Raw genomic sequence first — 22,693 nt, 5'->3', positions numbered from 1 at the left:
TTATTAAAATATAATCATATGATTTGTATCTGTTTGTCGGATCCCCACCTGAAGCATGGTAATTATAGCCTATGTCCCAGATCTGTTTGTGTTGTTTGTGTCCAACTCATATGGTGTTATCACGACAATGACCATAGGAGTTGGACACAACATATGGATATTCCTATTTAGATTGCTGAAAGAAGCCATCAACATGTCAATCACGCCTCCACAGACATCGTAGTCTTTTAAAGCTGGAATCCTTACAGCTCTCCAGCCTCTGTTTCGGTAACAAGCTGAGGGACGGGGCTGGAGAAATGTAACCACTTTCAAGTTCATAGACAGAGTTATGGACGCAAGGACTGACCATCCATGATATCAAATGTGTAGTTTTAACCATGTTTTGAGGCTTTATGGTGTTTACGTTGTTTACAAACATTGGAGTAAAACAAGCTTATATTTTGGGTTCTGATGGGGTACAACTGTTGAACTAAGCTCATGAGACATTATTTATAAGTTATATTCTTCAAGAATCAATGGATATATATCATTCATTTATAAGTCCAAAATTGGATGTAGCACCTAAGGACTCTAAATTTAAGGAGTACCACCATGATTTTGTCTAATAATTATTTGCAGTATGATAGATACGTTGTTGTTTTAAAAAGGAGGGATTATCTTTCCAATATTGTCTTGGAACCTCTACAACTCTTTCTCCTAAACTCTTCATTGGAATCCCCATTGACTTGGCTATCTACAAACTACACTGAATAACAATATAAAACACAACATGCAACATGAGTTACAGTTCATATAAGGAAATTGGTCAATTGAAGTAAATGAATTAGTCCCTAATCTATGGCTTTCACATGACTGGGAATACAGCTATGCATTTGTTGGTCACAGATACCTTAAAAAACTAAATGTAGGGGCGTGGATCAGAGCACCAGTCAGTATCTGGTGTGACCACCATTTGCCTCATGCAGCTCGACACATCTCCTTCGCATAGAAGTTATAAGGCTGTGGAATGTTGTCCCACTCCTTTTCAATGGCTGTGCAAAGTTACTAGTTACTGGTGGGTACTGGAACACGCTGTCATACGCGTAAATCCAGAGCATCCCAAACACGCTCAATGGGTGGTGACATGTCCGGTGAGTATGCAGGCCCTGGAAGAACTGGGACATTTTCAGATTCCAGGAATTGTGTACAGATCCTTGCAACATGGACTGTGCATTATCATGCTGAAACATGAGGTGGTGGCGGCGGATGAAAGGCACGACAATGGGCCTCAGGATCTCATCACGGTATGTCTGTGCATTCAAATTGCCATCAATAAAATGCAATTGCGTCCGTTGTCCGTAGCTTATGCCTGCCCGTACCATAACCCCACCATGGGGCACTCTATTCAAACCGTTGACATCAGCAAACCGGTTGCTCACACAACGCCTTACACACTGTCTGCCATCTGCGTTGCACAGTTGAAACCTGTGAAGAACACACTTCTCCAGTGTGCCGGTGGCCATCGAAGGTGAGCCTTTGCCCACTTAAGTCGGTTAAGACGCCGAACTGCAGTCAGGTTAAGACCCTGGTGAGGACAACGTGCAGATGAGCTTCCCTGAGACGGTTTCTGACAGTTTGTGCAGAAAGTCTTCGGTTGTGCAAACCCACAGTTTCATCAACTGTCCGGGTGGCTGGTCTCAGACAATCCCACTGGTGAAGAAGCTGGATGTGGAGGTCCTGGGCTGGCGTGGTCACACGTGGTCTGCGATTGTGAGGCTGGTTGGATGTACCAAATTCTCTAAAATGACATTGGTAGAGAAATGAACGTTCAATTCTCTGGTAGCTCTGGTGAACATTCCTGCAGTCAGCATGCCAATTGCACGCTTCCTCAAAACATGAGTGTCACGACTTCCGCCGTAGTCGGCTCCTCTCCTTGTTCGGGCGGTGTTCGGCGGTCGACGTCACCGGCTTTCTATCCATCGCCGCTCCATTTTCCATGTATCCATTTGATTTGTCTTGTTCCCTGCACACCTGGTTTTCATTCCCCAATCAATTCATATGTATTTATTCCTCTGTTCCCCATCATGTCTTTGTGTAGGATTATTTGTGTTACGTGTATTTTGATATTGTGGATATTGTTACGCGCATTACTTTTTGTCTATGTTCCGTGTTTTGGGCACATTTTTATTTTTGTGCTGTCATTTTGACCGGAATAAAAAGTGCGCCTGTTTACTACACTCTGTTCTTCTGGCCATGGAGACGCAGGGGGTTCACGATGAGAGAATCACTCTCTTTCTCATTGACATTTTTACATTTTAGTCATTTAGCAGACGCTCATCGTGATATTGTGAGCGGACCAGCCACCACCGGCCTGAGGAGAGACACATGGAACGAGGGGTTAATATGGTAATCGGGTGGAAGCTGTAACCTGTAACATACCTCATTTACTCTCCTCGGGACTTTGAATAGCCCCACAAACCGCGGGCCCAGCTTCCGGCAGGGCAGGTGGAGGGGCAGGTTTCGGGTCGAGAGCCAGACCCTGTCCCCTGGTGCGAACACCGGGGCCTCACTGCGGTGACGGTCCGCGCTGGTCTTTTGGCGCAGCGTGGCCTGCTTGAGATGACCATGGGCGGCTTCCCAGGTCTCCTCCACACGTCTGAACCACTCGTCCACCGCAGGAGCCTCGGTTTGACTCCGATGCCACGGTGCCAGAACCGGCTGGTACCCCAATACACACTGAAAGGGGGAGAGGTTAGTGGAGGAGTGGCAGAGTGGCGGAGCGAGATCTGCGCCATCTCTGCCCAGGCCATGAACGCCGCCCACTCCCCCGGCTGGTCCTGGCAATAGGACCACAGAAACCTGCCCACATCCTGGTTCACTCTCTCCACCTGCTCATTACTCTCGGGGTGGAAACCCAGAGGTAAGGCTGATCGAGACCCCCAAACGTTCCATGAACACCCTCCAGACTCTCGAAGTGAACTGGGGACCCCGGTCAGACACTATATCCTCAGGCACCCCGTAGTGCCGGAAGACATGTGTAAACAGGGCCTCCGCAGTTTGTAGGGCCGTAGGGAGACCGGGCAGAGGGAGGAGATGACAGGACTTAGAGAAACAATCCACAATGACCAAGATCGTGGTGTTCCCCTGTGAGGGAGGAAGATCCGTTAGAAAATCAACCGACAGGTGTGACCAAGGCCGTTGTGGAACGGGTAAGTGATGTATGTAGCTTACCTCTGGGCACGTGCCTAGGAGCCTTACACTGGGCGCACACCGAGCAGGAGGAAACATAAACCCTCACATCCCGAGCCAAGGTGGGCCACCAGTACTTCCCAGACAGACAGCGCACCGTCCGACCGATCCCCGGATGACCAGAGGAGGGTGATGTGTGGGCCAGATAGATCAACTGGTCACGGACAGCAGACGGAATGTACTGAAGTCCGACGGGACACTGGAGTGGAGCGGGTTCAGTACGCAACGCCCGCTCAATGTCCGCGTCCAGCTCCCACACGACCGGCGCTACCAGGCAGGAGGCCGGGAGAATGGGAGTCTGATCCATGGGCCGCTCCTCTGTGTCATACAGCCGGGACAGTGCGTCTGCCTTAACATTCTGGGAACCTGGTCTGTAAGACAGGGTAAACACAAAACGGGTAAAGAACATGGCCCACCTTGCCTGACGAGGATTAAGTCTCCTAGCTGCTCGGATGTACTCCAGGTTGCGGTGGTCAGTCCAGATGAGGAAAGGGTGTCCAGCTGGTCAAACCACCCTCACGTTTGACCAGCTGCTCAAACGTGAGGGTGGTGTCACTGCAGGCCAACTCCCGACGGACTTCCTCGCGCAGACTGCAGCGGTAATGGTTGATCAGGGCCCTGTCATTCCATCCCAGGGTCCTAAACTCCAAGGTGAACTCCTGGGCACTCCTCGTCTCCTGCCTCAGATGGAAGAGGCGCTCACCCGCCGCTCTATCCTCGGGCAGGTGGTCGAAGACTACCTGGAAACGGCGGGTAAACTCCTCAAACTGCTCCAACGCTGCATCTCCCTCTCTCCACATGGCGTTGGCCCACTCCAGGGCTTTCCCGGTGAGGCACGAGACGAGGGCGGACACCCTCTCACGGCCCGACGGAGCCGGGTGGACAGTGGCCAGGTATAGGTCCAGTTGTAGAAGGAACCCCTGGCAGTTCGCAGCCTTCCCATCGTATTCCTGGGGCAGGGAGAGACAAATCCCACTGGGACCAGGATGAAGAGGGGCGCTCAGGGGAGACCCCGGTTGTGCTGGTGGAGGCGGTGGAAGAACTCCCTGTCTCTCCCAGCGGTCCATTGTCTGGACAACGCGGTCAATGGCGGTGCCAAGATGTTGGGGCATTGCTGCGTGCTCCCAGACGCGCTCCTCCACCCCTATAACCGGGGTACCTGCTCCTGCTGACTCCATAGTATTGGTCCGTAATTCTGTAATGCGATGCTACTGGCAGCAGAGAAGCCAGGCGCAGGAGAGAGGAAACTTATTTACAACGGTTGTGTTTAATAACCATAAACCACCGTCAACAGAATAATACAATAAATGGGTCAAACAAAACCCAGTAACTACCAGCATACCGTGCACAAGCACTACAACAAACAATTACGGACAAGGACATGGGAGGGAACAGGCGGTTAAATACACAACATGTAATTGATGGAATTGGAACCAGGTGTGATGGAAGACAATACAAAACCAATGGAAAATGAAAAATGGATCGGCAATGGCTAGAAGGTCGGTGACGTCGACCGCCGAACGCCGCCCAAACAAGGAGAGGAACCAACTTCGGCGGAAGTCATGACAGATGGATTGTTTTGGCAAAGGAGAAATGCTCACTAACAGGTATGTAAACAAATTTGTGGACAAAATTTGAGAGACATTTTCTGGGATATTTTATTTCAGCTCATGAAACATGGGACCCAGTTTACATGTTGTGTTTATACTTTTGCTCAGTGTATAATTGAAAACAACAATAAAAACATTGAAATGGGGAATCTCCATTGAGATACAACAAAGCATGAGTTGCATGCATAATAACAAACACTCCATCTGGAGTGTCCCAAGTGTCACAAACAAAACCAGGATCTCCGTTATAAGAGCAGGTCCCTCAGGTCCCTCTGTCCAGGGCTGCTGATTCATTCTTCCTCAATAATTGTAATTTGATGATAAGAAGCTTAAATTCTCTTGTTATCCTCCCACAGAGGAGACTGGGTGAAGAGCAGTGCAGCTAGAAGGGATTACCATTTGGGCCTGCTCTCCTCATCCACTTAACATCAGCATCAGGTCAGCTGTTCCTAATTTGGTCAGCGAAACTCATTGTCTCATGCCTTGGGTGTTTGGATGCATAAAGAGGGAGGAATATTAACCCCCAGGAATGAAGGGTAAACAGGCCTGTTTGTGTTTAGGGGGGGGATGTGGCTCATCATTGTATCATGGTGCATGAGTATGAGGGAGAGACCTGTGGCAGAATGCGACAGGTAGCCTAGTGGTTAAGAGCATTGGGCCAGTAACCGAAAGGTATCTGGTTTGAATCCCTGAGCTGACTAGGTGAAAAATAGGTATATGTGCCCTTGAGCAAGGCACAGAAGAGCATCTGCTAAATAACCAAAATGTTTAAAATGGCACTGAATCCACAGTGCTGGCTCTCAATCCGCCATTGACTGAATCGGTCGACAACTGACTGTAAGTGAGATGATGAGGGTAAACATTGTAGATATAAAACATTACTACCTTGCAAAATGGTTTTATCCTGTAATGTAGACCTATTGTCTTTTATACGAGTGAATTGATATATGACCTTGTCTTATCTCTATGATGTCCTGACTTGAACCTGTTACAATTACACTCTCACAACAAAGGTGATACCCAGAGGCTATAACTGACCCAGAGGCTATAACTGCCCCAGAGGCTATAACTGCCTCAGTCTATAACTGCCCCAGAGGCTATAACTGCCCCAGAGTCTACAACTGCCCCAGAGGCTATAACTGCCTCAGTCTATAACTGCCCCAGAGGCTATAACTGCCTCAGTCTACAACTGCCCCAGAGTCTACAACTGCCCCAGAGTCTACAACTGCCCCAGAGGCTATAACTGCCTCAGAGGCTATAACTGCCCCAGAGGCTATAACTGCCTCAGTCTACAACTGCCCCAGAGGCTATAACTGCCCCCAGAGGCTATAACTGCCCCAGAGGCTATAACTGCCTCAGTCTAGAACTGCCCCAGAGTCTACAACTCTCTCAGAGGCTATAACTGCCCCAGAGGCTATAACTGCCCCAGAGGCTATAACTGCCTCAGTCTACAACTGCCCCAGAGGCTATAACTGCCTCAGTCTACAACTGCCCCAGAGTCTACAACTGCCCCAAAGGCTATAACTGCCCCAGAGGCTACAACTGCACCGGAGTCTACAACTGCCCCGGAGTCTACAACTGCCCCAGAGGCTATAACTGCCCCAGTTGTGTATCGTCTCAAAGCCTCTGACCACAAATGATGGCCATAACCAAACCCCTCTCCTCAGGTTGTAGATCTCAGACGAACTATCCCCTTTGTCCTCTGAGCTCTGGTCTTCCCTCTCAGCCACTCTCCTCTCCTTGGCTGTCCTAAACTCTGTGGGAAACCTCTCAGCGCATTTGTGTCATTGGACATTGTGTGTCCTGGGAGATAATGCCCCCACTTCGAGATCCCGCATCCCTTCCATACAATCCCCACCCTTCCAGCTGAAGAGGTGCTGTGTGAAGTATGGTGCCCAGCACTAACTAGCCTATAAGTGAAGGACTGGGGGTTAAAAGGTGGTTTTCAACCAGCCTCGCAGGACAGCAGCACAGCCTCTTAACTCCCTCCCCACTGCTGTAAATTTACCATTCCATCATTTCTATTCCCCTGCTAATCTGGTAACTGTCAGTGATGGTCTAATGGATCTTAATGACTGATTTGATGGTGATGATAACTCTATTAAAGTTACAGGAGAAAGGATATAAGAGAGGGGTCCCGATCTGGCTAATTGACCTCTCCTCAGGACATCAGTCATTGCAGCTGCTGATTGGGTTATTAGCTGTATGGTTGTAATCAAGCTAATTTACAGTCTGATTGATTTATGTTGATGTTAGTATTTTACCTGTTATAACTGTCCCTAAGTGCAAATAAAGATGGTTAACTTTATACCGGTGTAAATAAAGGGACAAACTTCATACCGGTGCAAAGCTGCTCTGCATTCCATACCGAGTAGCTGATTGATTGAAAAGACAAGTTTTAAATTAATTCTAGATTTGTGTTCAATCAACAAAATGCTAAACCTCAAATTCCATTTGTATTTTTGGGTTAGTGTCCAGCTTCGTCTTAATGGCTGAATAGACTTGTTGTGCACCAAAGCTATAGGCAGCTGGCCCCAGGCATAAGCGACAAAAGCGGTTGCTTAGGGCCCCAATTTTAGGAACTTCTATTGAGAGTAAGAATAGTAGTACACCAAGCGCAATTTCTAAATTCGGCTGTGCTTCAGCAGTAGTTGGTAGTTAGTCTAGCCAGCTATCTAAACTTGCAGTTATCATTGCCAAATACAAACCGGTTCGCAGGGCACATACCCTTACCTCTAGGGGGCCCTCAATGATTTTGTTAGTCATTCTCACTCAGATACCATACTGTATTAACATGGCATAAGTCATTGCAAAATGGGTACAATTAAAGGAAATTAGCTTTAAAACTACGCCCCATGAGAAAATGTGTAGAATTGCAGGAAATGAACTTTCAAACTTTCATTTTTCTCTCCTCTGTCAAGAGGGGGACCTCTAAAAAGTTTTAACGCTAGTTGGGTGGCTCCCCAACCAAATCTCGCTTAAGGCCCCTAAAAGGCTAGGGCCGGCCCTGGTTATAGGACCAGTGATATTTGAGTGAACACCACAGTACTTATATTGTGCTCATTTGGTGATCATTAGATATGTGTATTGGGACAAATATTTCCCAACAATTCATGTTTACCTCTTAGTTTTGGTCAAGTGAGGATTACTCTGTTTCATGCCATCCCTGCCAACTTTGGACGCTGCTACTTTGTCATTTGAATTGTGATGTCAGCTCAGACCAAGGACACAATTGACCCGATGACCCCTGACCCTTATAAACCCTGGGGTTAGAGTGCTTTATTCAAGGTGTTGCCATCTGTGGGCCCCACTCATCCCTTTCCCCTTCTCCCCCCTCCTTCCTCATCTCTCTCTTTTCTCTCCCTGGTACTATCATCTTCTCCTGTGTCCAGGGGCAGAGGGGTGTGAAGACAAGTCTCTGTGGACGACTTGTTTGTCTCGATCAACTTTTAAACCCCAGAATAAAAGAGTGAGAGAAGCTCTTAAATTGATCTCCATGGGGGAGATTTGTATGCACCTGCACCCATGCTTATGTTTGTTGGATTTGTGTTCCAGAATTTTGTTTTCTCTGATTTCCCTATAACATGTTTGATCTTTTGCAGGGTCTTTCTTATTTAAATTATTTATAATAAAGGATAATACAAGAGTTATTCAAATATATTTCCAAATGGATTACTGCTTAGATTTAAAAAAAAAAAAATCATATCCACATGTTAACTGCATTGATTACTTTAAAATGGAGAGAAACAAGGTTACCACATTAATTATATTGTCTTCCACAGGAGGATTGATAGTTTTAGAGATGTTCAATTAGCCATACACTGATTGTCAGTTAAATTCATTCAGACTAATCAACTACACAAAACAACAAAGTTCATTGCTGGCGTGGTTGAAAGCAGCATGTGAATTTGTTGTTGCATGTCAATAGAGTTACCATCTACTACATCTAAACATGTGTGTTGATGTTTGAGAATCTACAGATAATCTACAAGTGACAGTGGTGCCGAAAGTGTGAGTAAACTTAAGGAACATGGCCAGTGAAGTCAATGGAGGAATAGAGTCATCTGCTGGCAAGAGCATACATTGCAGTAGATATATCTATTAGTATATGATTGTGTGGATGGTACTATGTTCATTACATAGTCTCTAGAACTCTAGGGATGAACTTTGAACCTCACAAGAGATAGTTCATCCACCTCTCTTATCTCTCAGCTATGAGTGGGAAACACTGTCAGCCTGGTTATCAGTTTTTAGTTTAAAAGTCTGTACAATATTGACATTGGCAGTAGGAGAGATTTGTTTAAGCCCATACCAATACTGCTTGTGTCCGCAAGACATCATATTATAAATTATTCAAAGCCAATACCTTCAAAATTAAATGAAATTCAGGTGGAATTCACTCTCATCTCATATACAGTATGTTGGCATATAAAATATTGTGTGTTTGATAAAACTCTATGATGTACATAGATGGATAAAGAAAATCCAATCTGCATAGAGAAGTTATTGCAAAGCTTCAGCCAATGCACTGACAAACACCATTCACACAGTGAGAGTTATAGTCCCATTGCTACACTGTGAAGATTCTGCCCAGTCCTTTTTCATGATGTACTCAGACGTGGTGCCGTCCCCTTCTTTGAAATGCACCATAAGTCTCAGTGGGGAACATTTAGTCACTTTGCACTTGATAGTAATGTTATCGTTGATGAACTGGACAGTACACTTGCTAGGGTGTGGCCTCTCTTCCAAGCCTTGGAAGGGGGTGGCTTTAGCTCTAGAAGAGAAATTACCTGGACACACCAGCTGGTCCCTCTCTAAGGAGACCAGACCCTGTCCTCTCAAAGGCTCAGGGCCTTTACAATACACATTACTCAGGTCCTCCACCATGTGACCGTGCTCCGCCACATAGTCATACAGATATAGCATGTGGCAGTCGCAGCTCCAGGGGTTCCTGCGCAGTCTCATCACATTCTCGTGTAAGAACGGGTCAAAGAAGCCCCGAGGAAGGGTCTGGAGGTTGTTCTCTGAGAGGTACAGCTGCTCCAAGAAGGCCTGGTCCTCAAACAGCATGGCCTCCAGAGAGCTCAGGTTGTTATTCTGCAGGTGGACGATTTCAATCTTGGTGAGATCTTGGAAGATAGTTCCCGGCAGCGATGTGAGCTGGTTCTCCGAGAGGTCCAGGTTTTGCAGGCTCGTCAGGTTCCGAAAGACGTCCTCTGGAAGGTTAGTGAGCTGGTTCATTGACAGAAACAGGTGTGTGAGACTGGTTAGACGGCCGAACGAGTCAGGCGAAAGCTGAACCAGCCTGTTGCCTTTGAGATCCAGCTCTTTCAAGCCAACGGGAAAGGTTCCAGAGCTCACATTTGTGATCAAGTTGCTGCGAAGGTTCAGATCCTCTAGTTTCTGTAAATGTGAAAAGACACCCTGAGGGAGGTAAGATATCTGGTTTCCCTGCAGGCAAAGCTCTTTCACGTGGGAGATGTTGTGGAAAGTGTCTGGCAAGAGGACGTTGATCATATTGTAGCCCAGTTTGAGGGACTCTAGCTGGGACAAGCCGCTGAGGAGCTCCTTGTCCACCCCTGTGAGCATGTTCAGGGACAAGTCAAGAGTGTGAATACTCAGGTTCTGGAAGAGCTGCCTGGGCAGGTGGGAGATGATGTTGCCCTTCAGCTGAAGAGTCCTCAGCTTCTGAAGCGAACTGAAGAGGCCGTCATTCAGTGACTTGAACCTGTTGAAGTTGAGCAAAAGTTTGGTGAGGTTTCTCTGCTTGCTGAAAGTACCTGGGTTCAAACAATCCAGTAAAGAGTTGCCGCTGATCTCCAGCTCCTCGAGCCCGGTCAAGCGATCAAAGGCCATGGTGGAGACATCCCGCAGCAAATTGTTGAAGAAGACCAGCTTGGTGAGATGGCGGCTGTACTGCATCGTGATCGAGCCCAGGTGCGTCATTCCCGTCGTCATAATGACCAACTCCTTCACCTCTGTGGAGATGTTCGTGGGCATGCTTCTCATGCTCTCCTCAGAACACATCACCTTAGTCGGCGTGAAACACTGGCATCTAGGAGGACAATTTATGTCGGAAGTGTTCCCTTGGTAAGAGAGGTGGAGCATCAGCCATAACATGGAACCAAAGTCTTTCCACATTATTCACTGTAGAAATAGAATGAAGAGATTTGAATGAAATGTATATTCTAGTATTTCAGATACCTCTGTTCTTTGAGTGAGCACATTGAGTACAGTGGGCAAAATGGAACACTTTCTCCAAATGTATTGGGTGAGGGGAATTACAATTCAGCTAGATGCTGACTGTGATGTTGACATCAACCCTCTAGAAAAGCCTCCCTGATATTTAGCATTTCACAGAAAGTCATGCTATTAGCTAACAATTTTTAAGACATAGCAGGGCCATTGCTGACTGTTTGATATTCTGTTTCTTAATCTCATAATCAAGAAAACCAATCATAACTTACCTGTGTTTTGTATCTGTGTTTAGAATTCCCACAAAGCAAAGGAAATAAATTCCCTTGTGGATTTGAGGGCTGAGTCCAACTGAGTCCAACACTGTGCAAATCCACCCACAACATACCTACATTAGGCAAGACAAACCCTTTGGCTGTTGGACAGATTCTGTCATTCAATCATTAGCTCACAGGGGACGAGGACGGGGCAGTTTCCGAAATCAAATGGGGCTGCTGAGATTCAAGGTGGTTGGTATGATATACAGTAGATATAGGGGGCCCATTTTGGAGACACTCTACACTGGTCATTGGGCGCTGCACTGTGACTGCCCTCTGAATCAGCCTAATCAGCCTTGTGTGTGTGTGTGTGTGTGTGTGTGTGTGTGTGTGTGTGTGTGTGTGTGTGTGTGTGTGTGTGTGTGTGTGTGTGTGTGTGTGTGTGTGTCAGACATGTTGGGTTCAGGAAGCAGAAGAGAAATGTCCATCTCAAAGTATTATTTTATACCAGGCCATGTGCAAACACTTTTACCAGAGACCAAGTGACTCGTAGTACATTGCTCATTACATTCAATTACAAACAGTAGCAGAGAAGAAGAAAAAAAACAAGACGTTCTGGCTTGGATGATAATTTAAGTGTGAGACTTTACTAAACCGTTACTGGACAACTGCCGTCTGTCATGGCCTGACCCTTGGAAGAGGTCATTTTCCATAGTAGAGTGGTCAGGGCGTGACAGGTGGTTGTTTTGGGTGGTTTTGGGTCTTCTGTTTATATGTGGGCTTTTTCTAGATTTCTATATCTATGTTTTGTTTTCTATGTTTTGGCCGGGTATGGTTTACAATCAGAGGCAGGTGTCTATCGTTGTCTCTGATTGGAAGCCATACTTAGGAAGCCTGTTTTTCCTTTGGGTTTTGTGGGTAGTTGTTTTCCGTTTTGTCAGTGTACCTTACGGAACTGTTGTCAGTCGTTTTATTGTTTTGGTTCGAGTGTCTTCATTAAAAGTTTAAATATGAGCACTATACACGCTGCGCCTTGATCTACTCATTTCAACGCTTGTGACACCGTCATGGTTCCCAGCTGAATCTCTTTTGAGTGCAATTTGCCTTGGAACAGTATAAGAAAAATGTGACTTCTTACTTAAAACTGGAATTTATATTCTACCTGAAATTGTATTTCTTGTTGAGTCATTAGACTACAGCAGGAAAATAATCCTGCAACAACTGGAAATTTGAATTATTATGTGGATTATAATTAATGGACATTTTTTGTAAGGGTTGCTACATTTCTCATTAGGGAACATCAAGTCTGACATTTTAAAGTGGAAATGACAAATTTTAGAAGCCTTTTTAATTATTGAAAATTCTCAGCAACAGTGTGATCAAATTAAGATCATAGTCTTTAATTTCTCTCACTAACTTTATTATGTAAGATATCCTTTTTTTCTACACAAAATGATGTTTTCCAATTATATTTTCTAGATGTAATGTAAATGGAGAAATTCTCAACTGACATGAAGTCATATTTTAAAGCTAAATCTGTCGAATTTGGAATAATAAAAAACTGATCTGTGTCAAAGTCGCTGTCTTCGTTGTAGTTGTAGAGTTCTGAAGGCATATTCAAATGATTCCTTTCCTTATTGTGACATCATTAGAATAACATCAGTGTTCTATTAATTATATGAATACGATTCTGTGGTGATGCCCTCTGTCATCATGTATGGAATTATAGGGTTCTGATGGAATTTGTTCGATTAGGTCTTTATGAAAGCAGGTTTGTGTGTCTTTTGTTTTTATGTTGTGTTTTCTCATTCATTACCTTCATTTATGATCAAATACCTGATAGACTTAGCATACCATTGGAAACGTGCTTTTTCTATCAAGTCATTGGTAGCCTACGACTACATTTTCTTGATCAACTAAATAAAACCTTTTGATCATTAAATAAAATAAATAAAAACCTGTAAAAGAAACTGGTGTCACACTTCACTGCGCCCTTTTAAAATAGGACAAAAAACTTCCACTAAGCGGCAATACAACCCTTTTCCAAAATGAATGGAACTCCAGGACATTCCTTCAGGTGGCCCCAAAGGATGCACTGTGTGTAGACTAAATCAGGGAGGTACTGCAGTGGGGTCCGACAATATATATGTATGTGTTTTTATGAATATCGCGAGCAACAACCGAATAAACACATTTTGAATAACAGTAGAAAAGAGGAGAACGAAGTATCTTCGTTCTAATAATGTCAACTTTATTTGTCAATCCTAATATTGAGCAAATTACACTCATTGAAGCCAATTACACTCACTGGAGTATCTGACATAGGCTTTGAAAAAGCAGCTGTCAATAGGCTACCAGTAAGGCTGAATGCTGGTAAGCTTTCTTAACATCAACATACATGTTTTGCCATGGCATACCTTCGTTTAACCAGCAAAACAGCTGCTCTTATCGAAAATGTGTTTGGAATTACCTTTCTAGCTAGCAGGCTATATTAGAGTTTACACTTCCTCCAATGATAATGTGGGTAGGTCAAAATAATGAAAAAACGATCTCCCAAATCTATTCATTTTAAATGTTGATTAGCCTGCTTATCCTTGCTATTACCATTAAGCTGGTGATAAGACAAGATATGTGATAAAAACGTATGGTGGGGTCTCCCTGGGTCGCCGGTTTGCCTGGGAGGGGGTCCCTGGGCAAGAAAAGGTTGAAGACCTCCGGACTAAATTACAAAATGTAAACTACACCTTTACCAGTGCGCCAAATAAGCGCAGGTTGACGTTAATTGGGATGAGTCCTGTCCTGGAGACAGAACTGAGTGATTTCTGCTAGATGGGCCAGCTGAAAAGTCAAAATTGGCTATATTGTACAAATTCTTGAAAACCAAAAAACGCTTTTTGGTCTTGATTTAAGGGTTAGGCATTAGGGTTAGCGGTGTGGTTAAGGTTAGGGTTAAAGTTAAAGTTAGGGTAAGGTTTAAAATCAGATGTTATGACTTTGTGGCTGTGCCATCTAGTGACCACTCTGCGGAGCTGCCTCCAGAATAAGATTACATACAAAAAACGCTAAACTGCCAACCAAGCGCAGACTGATATATCGAAGATGTTCTATTATATTGACAAGAAAGTAAAGTGACCGCTCCAACAATGGAAAATACATATCCTCAAAGATGGAGGCAGCGGGAGGAGGCGAGATCACGTGGGACCATTCTAGCCAATGAGAGGGTAGATACGCGTGTGACTATGCAGAACTCCGATATAGAATAACTGTTTTCAAAGTTGCCGAAATGCCACGTGCGTCCACTTATATCAGTGCATTCGTAATAACCTAACCATTACGAAACTTATATTCGATCAAATAAGGCTCTGTAGCAAATTAGCAATTCCATTTTTTATTGAACAAATCCGACAATCTCTCATTGGCCATAAAAAAAATCCTCACTTCGTGGTCTTATTTTCCTGGAGAGATTTTGGGCGGAGTAAACCCTCTCGCTTCATCTCTTCCTCTCTGGCTATACCTGAAGTTTCGTGGACCCTTCTGGAATTTGGGATTTTCTGTGGATTTTCTGTGAATACTGAGTGGACCCAATTGATCTCTCCTATATTATTGAGGATTTATCTTTAATTTATTAACCATTTATTTAGTGAAATGGCAAACGCGGGGATACAGCTCCTTGGATTCGTCTTGGCTTTTCTTGGCTTCATCGGGTTGATAGCATCCACGATCATGGCCGAGTGGAAACTGTCATCCTATGCTGGGGACAACATCATAACGGCGCAAGCCATGTACGAGGGGCTTTGGAAGTCCTGTGTGTCACAGAGCACTGGTCAAATCCAGTGTAAAGTGTACGATTCACTGCTCCAACTAACGGGTAATTTATTACTTGCATTTATGTTTCATGCTTTACAGTACTATAAAAACAATTATAAACGACTTATCAAGCCTTTTTCATGGTTCAAAACTTAGCACCAGAAGGCCTATAAATGAATCCACATCTGTAAAGTGTTCATAAAATACTTGATACTACTCCACTGTTGGAGCTAGGAACACGAGCATTTCACTACACCCGCAATAACATCTGCTAAATATGTGTATGTGACCATTAAAGTAAATGAATCTGATCTTTGAAAAGATGCATTACCCTACAATAAACCGAGGTTTAAGAACGTATCCCCCCATGCTACAGAAGATCTCATGCATGTACAGACAAGTCTTGAGAATGCCAAGGATAACCATCATGCCTGCTCCCCATGGTAACAGAGGAAAACACCTGAGCTCTATCTACACCAGGTTTAAAACACAACCCCATTGTGCGCCAGTGTCTGATAAAATGGAAATCTGAAGTCCATATTAATTCAAAATCCAATTTCTTAACAAATGTTTGAAGAATGTTTTAATAAAGAAAGCAATAATGCCCGAGTGGGTGTGGTACAGTATATTGCAATATACCATGGCTAAGGGCTGTTCTTACGCACAACGCAACACTGAACGCCTGGATACATCCCTTAGCCGTGGTATATTGGCAATATACCACAAAACCCAGAGGTGCCTTATTGCTATTAGAAACTGGTTACCAACTTAATTAAATCAGTAAAAATACATGTTTTGTCATACCCGTGGTATACAGTCTGATATACCATGGCTTTCAGCCTATCAGCATTCACCACTAGAACCACCCAGTTTATAATTAACATTCAGCATTTTCCTTGTCAATTGAAACTGCATTTTTTTTTTTACATTCAAGGTGATGAGACGCTATAATACATTTGCATTCTTGCCCAATTATCCATTTTCTATTATAATTTTATTAGCTCTGAATACATTGAGAATATAATATTCTTTAGGCAATCTGATGTTATTCAGTAGCTAGGCTATGAGACGCTATAATACATTTGCATTCTTGCCCAATTATCCATTTTCTATTATAATTTTATTAGCTCTGAATACATTGAGAATATAATATTCTTTAGGCAATCTGATGTTATTCAGTAGCTAGGCTATATGTAGGCCCTATGACGTATGTAATAACATGTAATGGCATAGTAATGACATAATCATTAAATATCAAATATGAAATTCTATTATTGATTGATCGTGTCTTCTGTCCTTTCTCTTGCCCCCAGGGATGGTGCAGGGCACACGAGGTCTCATGGTGGGTGCCATCCTGCTGGCTGGCATTGCCATCCTGGTGGCCATGGTGGGCATGAAGTGTACCACCTGTCTGGCTGAGGACCAGGAGCAGAAGGGCAAAGTTGCCCTGACTGGAGGAATCGTCATCATTATCGCAGGTAGGGTTTATAGTCCACACAGTGCCATGCAATAGATCTTTATTCATCTATTTGCATGAATATTGTTCTTCTTTTTTTGTTTGTTGCTGAAACAGTTCCCGACTTGACACACCAAAGAAAGTGTTATACAAAGGTGTTGACTAAAGAAAAAACACACTGGAAGTCATGCTAACTTGTAGTTAGTACCTCACCCACATGTTTAAAAATAGTAGGGGGTACTTACTTTTAAACTTGATGCCATTTTTCATCTGCCTACCCTGTCATCTCATACTGCATTACAAGCCCACATTTGTTTTCAACCAGATTCTTTCTACATAAATATCTATTGATGATTTTTCCTATGATGTTGTCCTCCTGTCACTTAGGTCTATGTGCTCTGGTGGGGACTTCCTGGTACGGGAACAGAATAGCAAAGGAATTCTACGACCCCTTCACTCCTACAAATTCCAGGTGTGCTGTCATCATCATTTTGACAGGGGACTAGGAAGGCTTTGTTTGTCTTCAGGGAGAATCATAACCTAGCTGGGTTTTGCGTAAATTATGCAATATATTACGATTGTGTGAATATTGTAGATACGCAATATTTCAAGGTTGCAGTTGTGCCTCTATACATAACTTACCATAATCAATATTTAGTTGTTGATTGATATTGTTATTGAAATGTCTATCTGCAGGTATGAGTTTGGCAAGGCCCTGTTCGTAGGTTGGGGTTCTGCCTGCCTCACCATCATAGGTGGAGCCTTCCTCTGTTGCAACTGCTCCAGTAAAGGCTCCGGAAAGTCCTCCCGCTACCCCCCGAACCACTCTGCTGCCCCGCCAGGCAGAGACTACGTCTAGAGCCTGGGGATATCCAGGAGACCAGGGTCGTGTTCATTAGGGTAGACGTTTCAAACTGTTGTGCAACGGAAAAATCGAAAACAAGCCTTTACTTTCTGGTCGGGTAGTGCCTTCCCGTTTCACTCCATTTAAGTCTGTTTTCCTCTGTTTTGCTCTGAACATGACTCACCTCCATCCATCCACTCTCTATTCAGGGTACAGCACTACCTAGGGTCAAAGCTGGAGTTATTTTTGTTGATTTGATGGTTGGTTTGGTTTGATTCATGATTTCTGGCATTTTCATTTCTGCTTGTTTTACTGTGAGACACTCTACTAGCAAGCAATATATCCATGATGCATACAGTACTCTATTACTATTTTCACACTATCGATTCAACCCAAACTGCACTGTGCTGGCTCTGATATTTTCTTTTCACACCGTTCATGATTCCAGCAACTATGGCGGATGCGTAACGAGGACAGCACTGTTCAGCTCGGCCCCGCTTAGCTCGGCTCAGTAGTGTGAAAATAGTATTTGTGTGTAGTTTGAGATGTACAGTGCATTCGGAAAGTATTTAGACCCCTTGACTTTTTCCACGTTTTTTTACATTACAGCCTTATTCTAAAATGTATTAAATTGGTCCCCCCTCATCAATCTACACACAATACCCCATAATGACAAAGCAAAAACAGTTTATTTTTTATTTGAGCAAATGTATCAAAAAAATTGAAATATCACATTTACATAAGTATTCAGACCCTTTACTCAGTACTTTGTTGAAGCACCTTTGGCAGCGATTACAGCCTTGAGTCTTCTTGGGTATGACACTACAAGCTTGCCACACCTGTATTTGGGGAGTTTGTCCCATTCTTCTCTGCAGATCCTCTCAAGCTCTTTGTGTTAAACGCTCTACAACAAAGCTTTCTTAGTGTCCAACAAGCTTTCTCTGCCCTTAACCTTGTTCTGAACACCTCCAAAATAAAGGTCATGTGGTTTGGTAAGAAGAATGCCCCTCTCCCCACCGGAGTGATTACTACCTCTGAGGGTTTAGAGCTTGAGGTAGTCACCTCATACAAGTACTTGGGAGTATGGCTAGAAGGTACACTGTCATTCTCTCAGCACATATCAAAGCTGCAGGCTAAAGTTAAATCTAGACTTTCCTCTATTGTAATCGCTCCTCTTTCACCACAGCTGCCAAACTAACTGATTCAGATGACCATCCTACCCATGCTAGATTACGGAGACATAATTTATAGATCGGCAGGTAAGGGTGCTCTCGAGCGGCTAGATGTTTTTTACCATTCGGCCACCAGATTTGCCACCAATGCTCCTTATAGGACACATCACTGCACTCTATACTCCTCTGTAAACTGGTCATCTCTGTATACCCATCGCAAGACCCAGTGGTTGATGCTTATTTACAAAACCCTCTTAGGCCTCACTCCCCCTATCTGAGATATCTACTGCAGCCCTCATCTTCCACATTCTGATAGTCACATTCTGTTAAAGTTCCCCAAAGCACACACATCCCTGGGTCGTTCGTCTTTTCAGTTCGCTTCAGCAAGCGACTGGAACGAGCTGCAACAAACACTCAAACTGGACAGTTTTATTTCCATCTCTTCATTCCAAGACTCAATCATGGACACTCTTACTGACAGTTCTGGCTGCTTCGTGTGACAGTTGTGGCTGCTTTGTGCTGTTGTCTGTGCCCAATAATGTTTGTACCATGTTGTGCTGCTGCCATGTTGTGTTGCTACCATGCTGTGTTTTCATGTGTTGCTGCCATGCTATGTTGTTGTCGTAGTCTCGCTTTATGTAGTGTTGTGGTGTCTGCTGTCGTGATGTGTGTTTTGACCTATATTTAAAAAAATTATAATAATTCAATCCCAGCCCCCGTCCACGCTGGAGGCCTTTTGCCTTCTGGTAGGCCATCATTGTAAATAAGAATATGTTCTTAACGGACTTGCCTAGTTAAATAAAGGTTAAATAAAAAGTTCTGTCAGGTTGGATGGGGAGTGTTGCTGCACAGCTATTATCAGGTCTCTCCAGAGATGTTCAATCAAGTTCATGTCCGGGCTCTGGCTGGGCCACTCAAGGACATTCATTGGAAGGTAAACCTTCGCCCCAGTCTGAGGTGCTGACCGCTCTGGAGCAGGTTTTCATCAAGGATCTCTCTGTACTTTTCTCCATTCATCTTTCCCTAAATCTTGACTAGTCTCCCAGTCCCTGCTGCTGACAAACATCCCCACAGTATGATGCTGCCACCACCATGCTTCACCGTAGGGATGGTGACAGGTTAACTCCAGACGTGACGCTTGGCATTCAGGCCAAAGAGTTCAATCGTGGTTTCATCAGTCCAGAGAATCTTGTTTCTCATGGTCTGAGCTCTTCTCCCCCGATTGATCAGTTTGGCCGGGCAGCCAGCTCTAGGAAGAGTCTTGGTGTTCCAAACTTCTACCATTTAAAAATAATGGAGGCCACTATGTTCTTGGAGACCTTCAATGCTGCAGAATTTTTTTGGTACCCTTCACCAGAACTGTGCCTCAACACAATCCTCTCTCGCAGTTCTACAGACAATTATTTTGACCTCATGGCTTGGTTTTTGCTCGGACATGCGCTGTCAACTGTGGGACCTTATATAGACAGGAGCCTTTCCAAATAATGTCCAATCAATTGAATTTACCACAGATGGACTCCAATCAAGTTGTAGAAAACTCTCAAGGACGATCAATGGAAACAGGATGAACCTGAGCTCAATTTCAAGTCTCATAGCAAAGGGTCTGATTACTTATGTAAATAAGATATTTCTGTTTTTATTTTTGTTACATTCGCAAACATTTCTAAAACCTGTTTTCACTTTGTCATTATGGGCTATTGTGTGTAGATTGCTGAGGATTTTTGGGGGTTTTAATACATTTTAGAATAAGGCGGTAACGTAACAAAATGTGGAAAAGTGGTCTGAATACTTTCCGAATGCACTGTAGCTTGCTAATGCTGTGAGCAGTATCTTCTCAAAAATGGACTGAAATACAGTGGCGTAAAGTAATTAAGTAAAAAATACTTTGAAGTACTACTTAAGTAGTTTTCTGGGGTATCTGTACTTTACTATTTATATTTTTGACAACTTTTACTTCACTACATTCCTAAAGAAAATAATGTACTTTTTACTCCATACAGACAGCCAAAAGTACTCATTACATTTTTTTATGCTTGGCAGTACAGGAAATTCACACATTATCAAGAGAAAATCCCTGGTCATCCTACTGCCTCTGCTCGGGCGGACTCACTAAACACAAATGCTTCTGAGTGTTGGGGTGTGCCTCTAGCTATCCAAACAAATAAAAAATAAGACCATTTTGCCATTTGGTTTGCTTAATATAAGCAATTTGAAATGATTTATACTTTTACTTCTGATACTTAAGTATGTTTAAAACCAAATACTTTTAGACTTTTACTCAATTAGTATTTTACTGGGTGGCTTACTTGAGTCGTTTTCTATTAAGGTATCTTTACTTTTACTCAAGTATGACAAATGGATACTTTTTCTACCACTGCTGATATATAAATGTGATTTATTTTACTGTGCATTTGTGGGTTAGAATATTACAAACAAATAAATAGGATTGGGTAGTTACTATACTTTTATGCAATTTTTTTATGTAAGAGTTTCCTAAATAGTTTTGTTTACATTGTATTTTCTGAGTCACATCAAATTATGTCCCATTTGTTTTTTACCAGATTTTGTTAAGTTCTGTGTGATAATAGACAAATAAACCTTTTGTTAAGTTCTGTGTGATAATAGACAAATAAACCTTTTGTTAAGTTCTGTGTGATAATAGACAAATAAACCTTTTGTTAAGTTCTGTGTGATAATAGACAAATAAACCTTTTGTTAAGTTCTGTGTGATAATAGACAAATAAACCTTTTGTTAAGTTCTGTGTGATAATAGACAAATAAACCTTGCTGTTGTTTTAAAGGTAAGTGTTTATAATAGTTTTGATATCGGATGTTTTTTTGCCTGTGTTATCACAGAATAGCTTTTTCTTTTATGTAGAGGTCAGGTATTATGAAATGCAGAGAGTGCGTAACACAGTAACTAAATTAGATCTATAGTTCTCCTGTCTCCCGTTAGCTCCTGCGTTTTATTTTGAAAAGGGAGTTGTCCCGACCTGATTTGTGCGGATATACCTTGTGCCTGCAGTAACATGCCTCTGAGGGTCTTTAGAACATTTGAGAGGAATTTCTAGAAAATAATTTATATTTTAAAATCACCATTGAATTTTCAATAGATATGAACATGTATATCCCACTCTCAATTATGTATTATTATTGACAATATTCATGTTTATTCAACTGTATCCACATTTAGACTAAAACTAGTGAAATAAAGAATAAACATTCTCATCCTTGATGTTCCAACATACTGTAGGCAAAACCTTTACTCCTCTCCAAGGAAATCATCGGTAACTTTCTTCCAGATACTAGCTTTGGAATGGGTTTCAATACAGTCGTTGGTTTCAATAAACAATCCTTAGTGGTAAAATGTGTAACCCCAGGGTTATGATTTCACGGCACGCCCGGTCATCCTAACAGAGCCAAGATGCTGGGGAGTGACTAAACCAAAAGGCATTCTTCATATCTCCAACAACCTGCCTTTACATGTTCCTGGAACCTTCTCTCTGCTGGGAGAGGGAGTTGTCCTCTGAATTTAGCCGCAGCCATCCAAAGTCACCTCTATTCACCACATCCACCCATGTTAGAATTCAATCCACTGACACAACTTTACTTATGAATGTTAGAGCAGGTAATTATAGTGAAATAACTAAAGTGATATAAAAATAGATTGTTGTGATTTTTCTATTGAAATAATGCTGTGTAAGTTCTTAGCACTATCGCTAGGCTAATGTTTAAACCTGAGTTGAGTTTTCCAGGTGCAGCTGTGCCTCTTTAACTGTCCAGTACAACAGTATGGATGGGACTATAAAGGAAGCGCACATGACCCGAAACATCCTCCTTGCCAATTTTGGATCTGAAAGGGGTCACAAGAACAGATCAGGTTGGCTATAGACTGATCCAGAAACAGTGCCTAGCTCCAGGGCCCTAGCTCCTATGTACTTCTTAGAGGTCTGAAAAAGTTGGATAGGTATGAGGAATTTGTTATCTTTAACCTGATAGGTGGAATGCTAGCCATATTTCTCAAACCCATCAACTCCTTTCAAATCAACTAAGGTGCTTGGGGGCTGCGGCTAGAGGGGGAGTTTACAAACCACCCAAAGGTTTTCTCTTTTGCACTGATTCCT

General features: G+C 43.2%; 2 protein-coding genes across 2 annotated transcripts; one reads left to right on the top strand and one right to left on the bottom strand.

Moving 5' to 3' along the window:
• Window positions 1-8,479: 8,479 nt before the first annotated feature.
• On the bottom strand, window positions 8,480-11,433 carry zgc:153913 (carboxypeptidase N subunit 2). Its single transcript, XM_014189863.3, has 2 exons — window positions 11,306-11,433; window positions 8,480-10,985 (listed from the first exon to the last, which is right to left on the bottom strand). The coding sequence occupies exon 2, from the start codon at window positions 10,977-10,979 to the stop codon at window positions 9,381-9,383; it is 1,599 nt and encodes a 532-aa protein (XP_014045338.1). The 5' UTR covers window positions 10,980-10,985; window positions 11,306-11,433; the 3' UTR covers window positions 8,480-9,380.
• A 3,111-nt stretch (window positions 11,434-14,544) lies between these two features.
• cldn1 (claudin 1) lies at window positions 14,545-21,369 on the top strand. Its single transcript, XM_014189862.3, has 4 exons — window positions 14,545-15,158; window positions 16,411-16,575; window positions 16,941-17,025; window positions 17,250-21,369. Exons 1-4 carry the CDS (start codon window positions 14,936-14,938, stop codon window positions 17,410-17,412), a joined length of 636 nt encoding a protein of 211 aa, XP_014045337.1. The 5' UTR covers window positions 14,545-14,935; the 3' UTR covers window positions 17,413-21,369.
• The last annotated feature ends 1,324 nt before the right edge of the window (window positions 21,370-22,693 follow it).

Source organism: Salmo salar, chromosome 03 (assembly GCF_965601325.2).
Source record: "Salmo salar chromosome 03, fSalSal1, whole genome shotgun sequence".
NCBI classification, from domain to species: Eukaryota; Metazoa; Chordata; class Actinopteri; order Salmoniformes; family Salmonidae; genus Salmo; species Salmo salar.
This window is presented reverse-complemented; position numbering and strand designations above follow the sequence as displayed.

Excerpts from the sequence above, each read along its gene's own strand:
- zgc:153913 (XM_014189863.3), bottom strand. The coding sequence starts at position 10,979 with ATGTGGAAAGACTTTGGTTCCATGTTATGGCTGATGCTCCACCTCTCT.
- cldn1 (XM_014189862.3), top strand. The coding sequence starts at position 14,936 with ATGGCAAACGCGGGGATACAGCTCCTTGGATTCGTCTTGGCTTTTCTT. Across the intron at positions 15,159-16,410 it reads TTCACTGCTCCAACTAACGG|GGATGGTGCAGGGCACACGA; the intron begins GTAATTTATTAC and ends TCTTGCCCCCAG. Across the intron at positions 16,576-16,940 it reads AATCGTCATCATTATCGCAG|GTCTATGTGCTCTGGTGGGG; the intron begins GTAGGGTTTATA and ends CCTGTCACTTAG.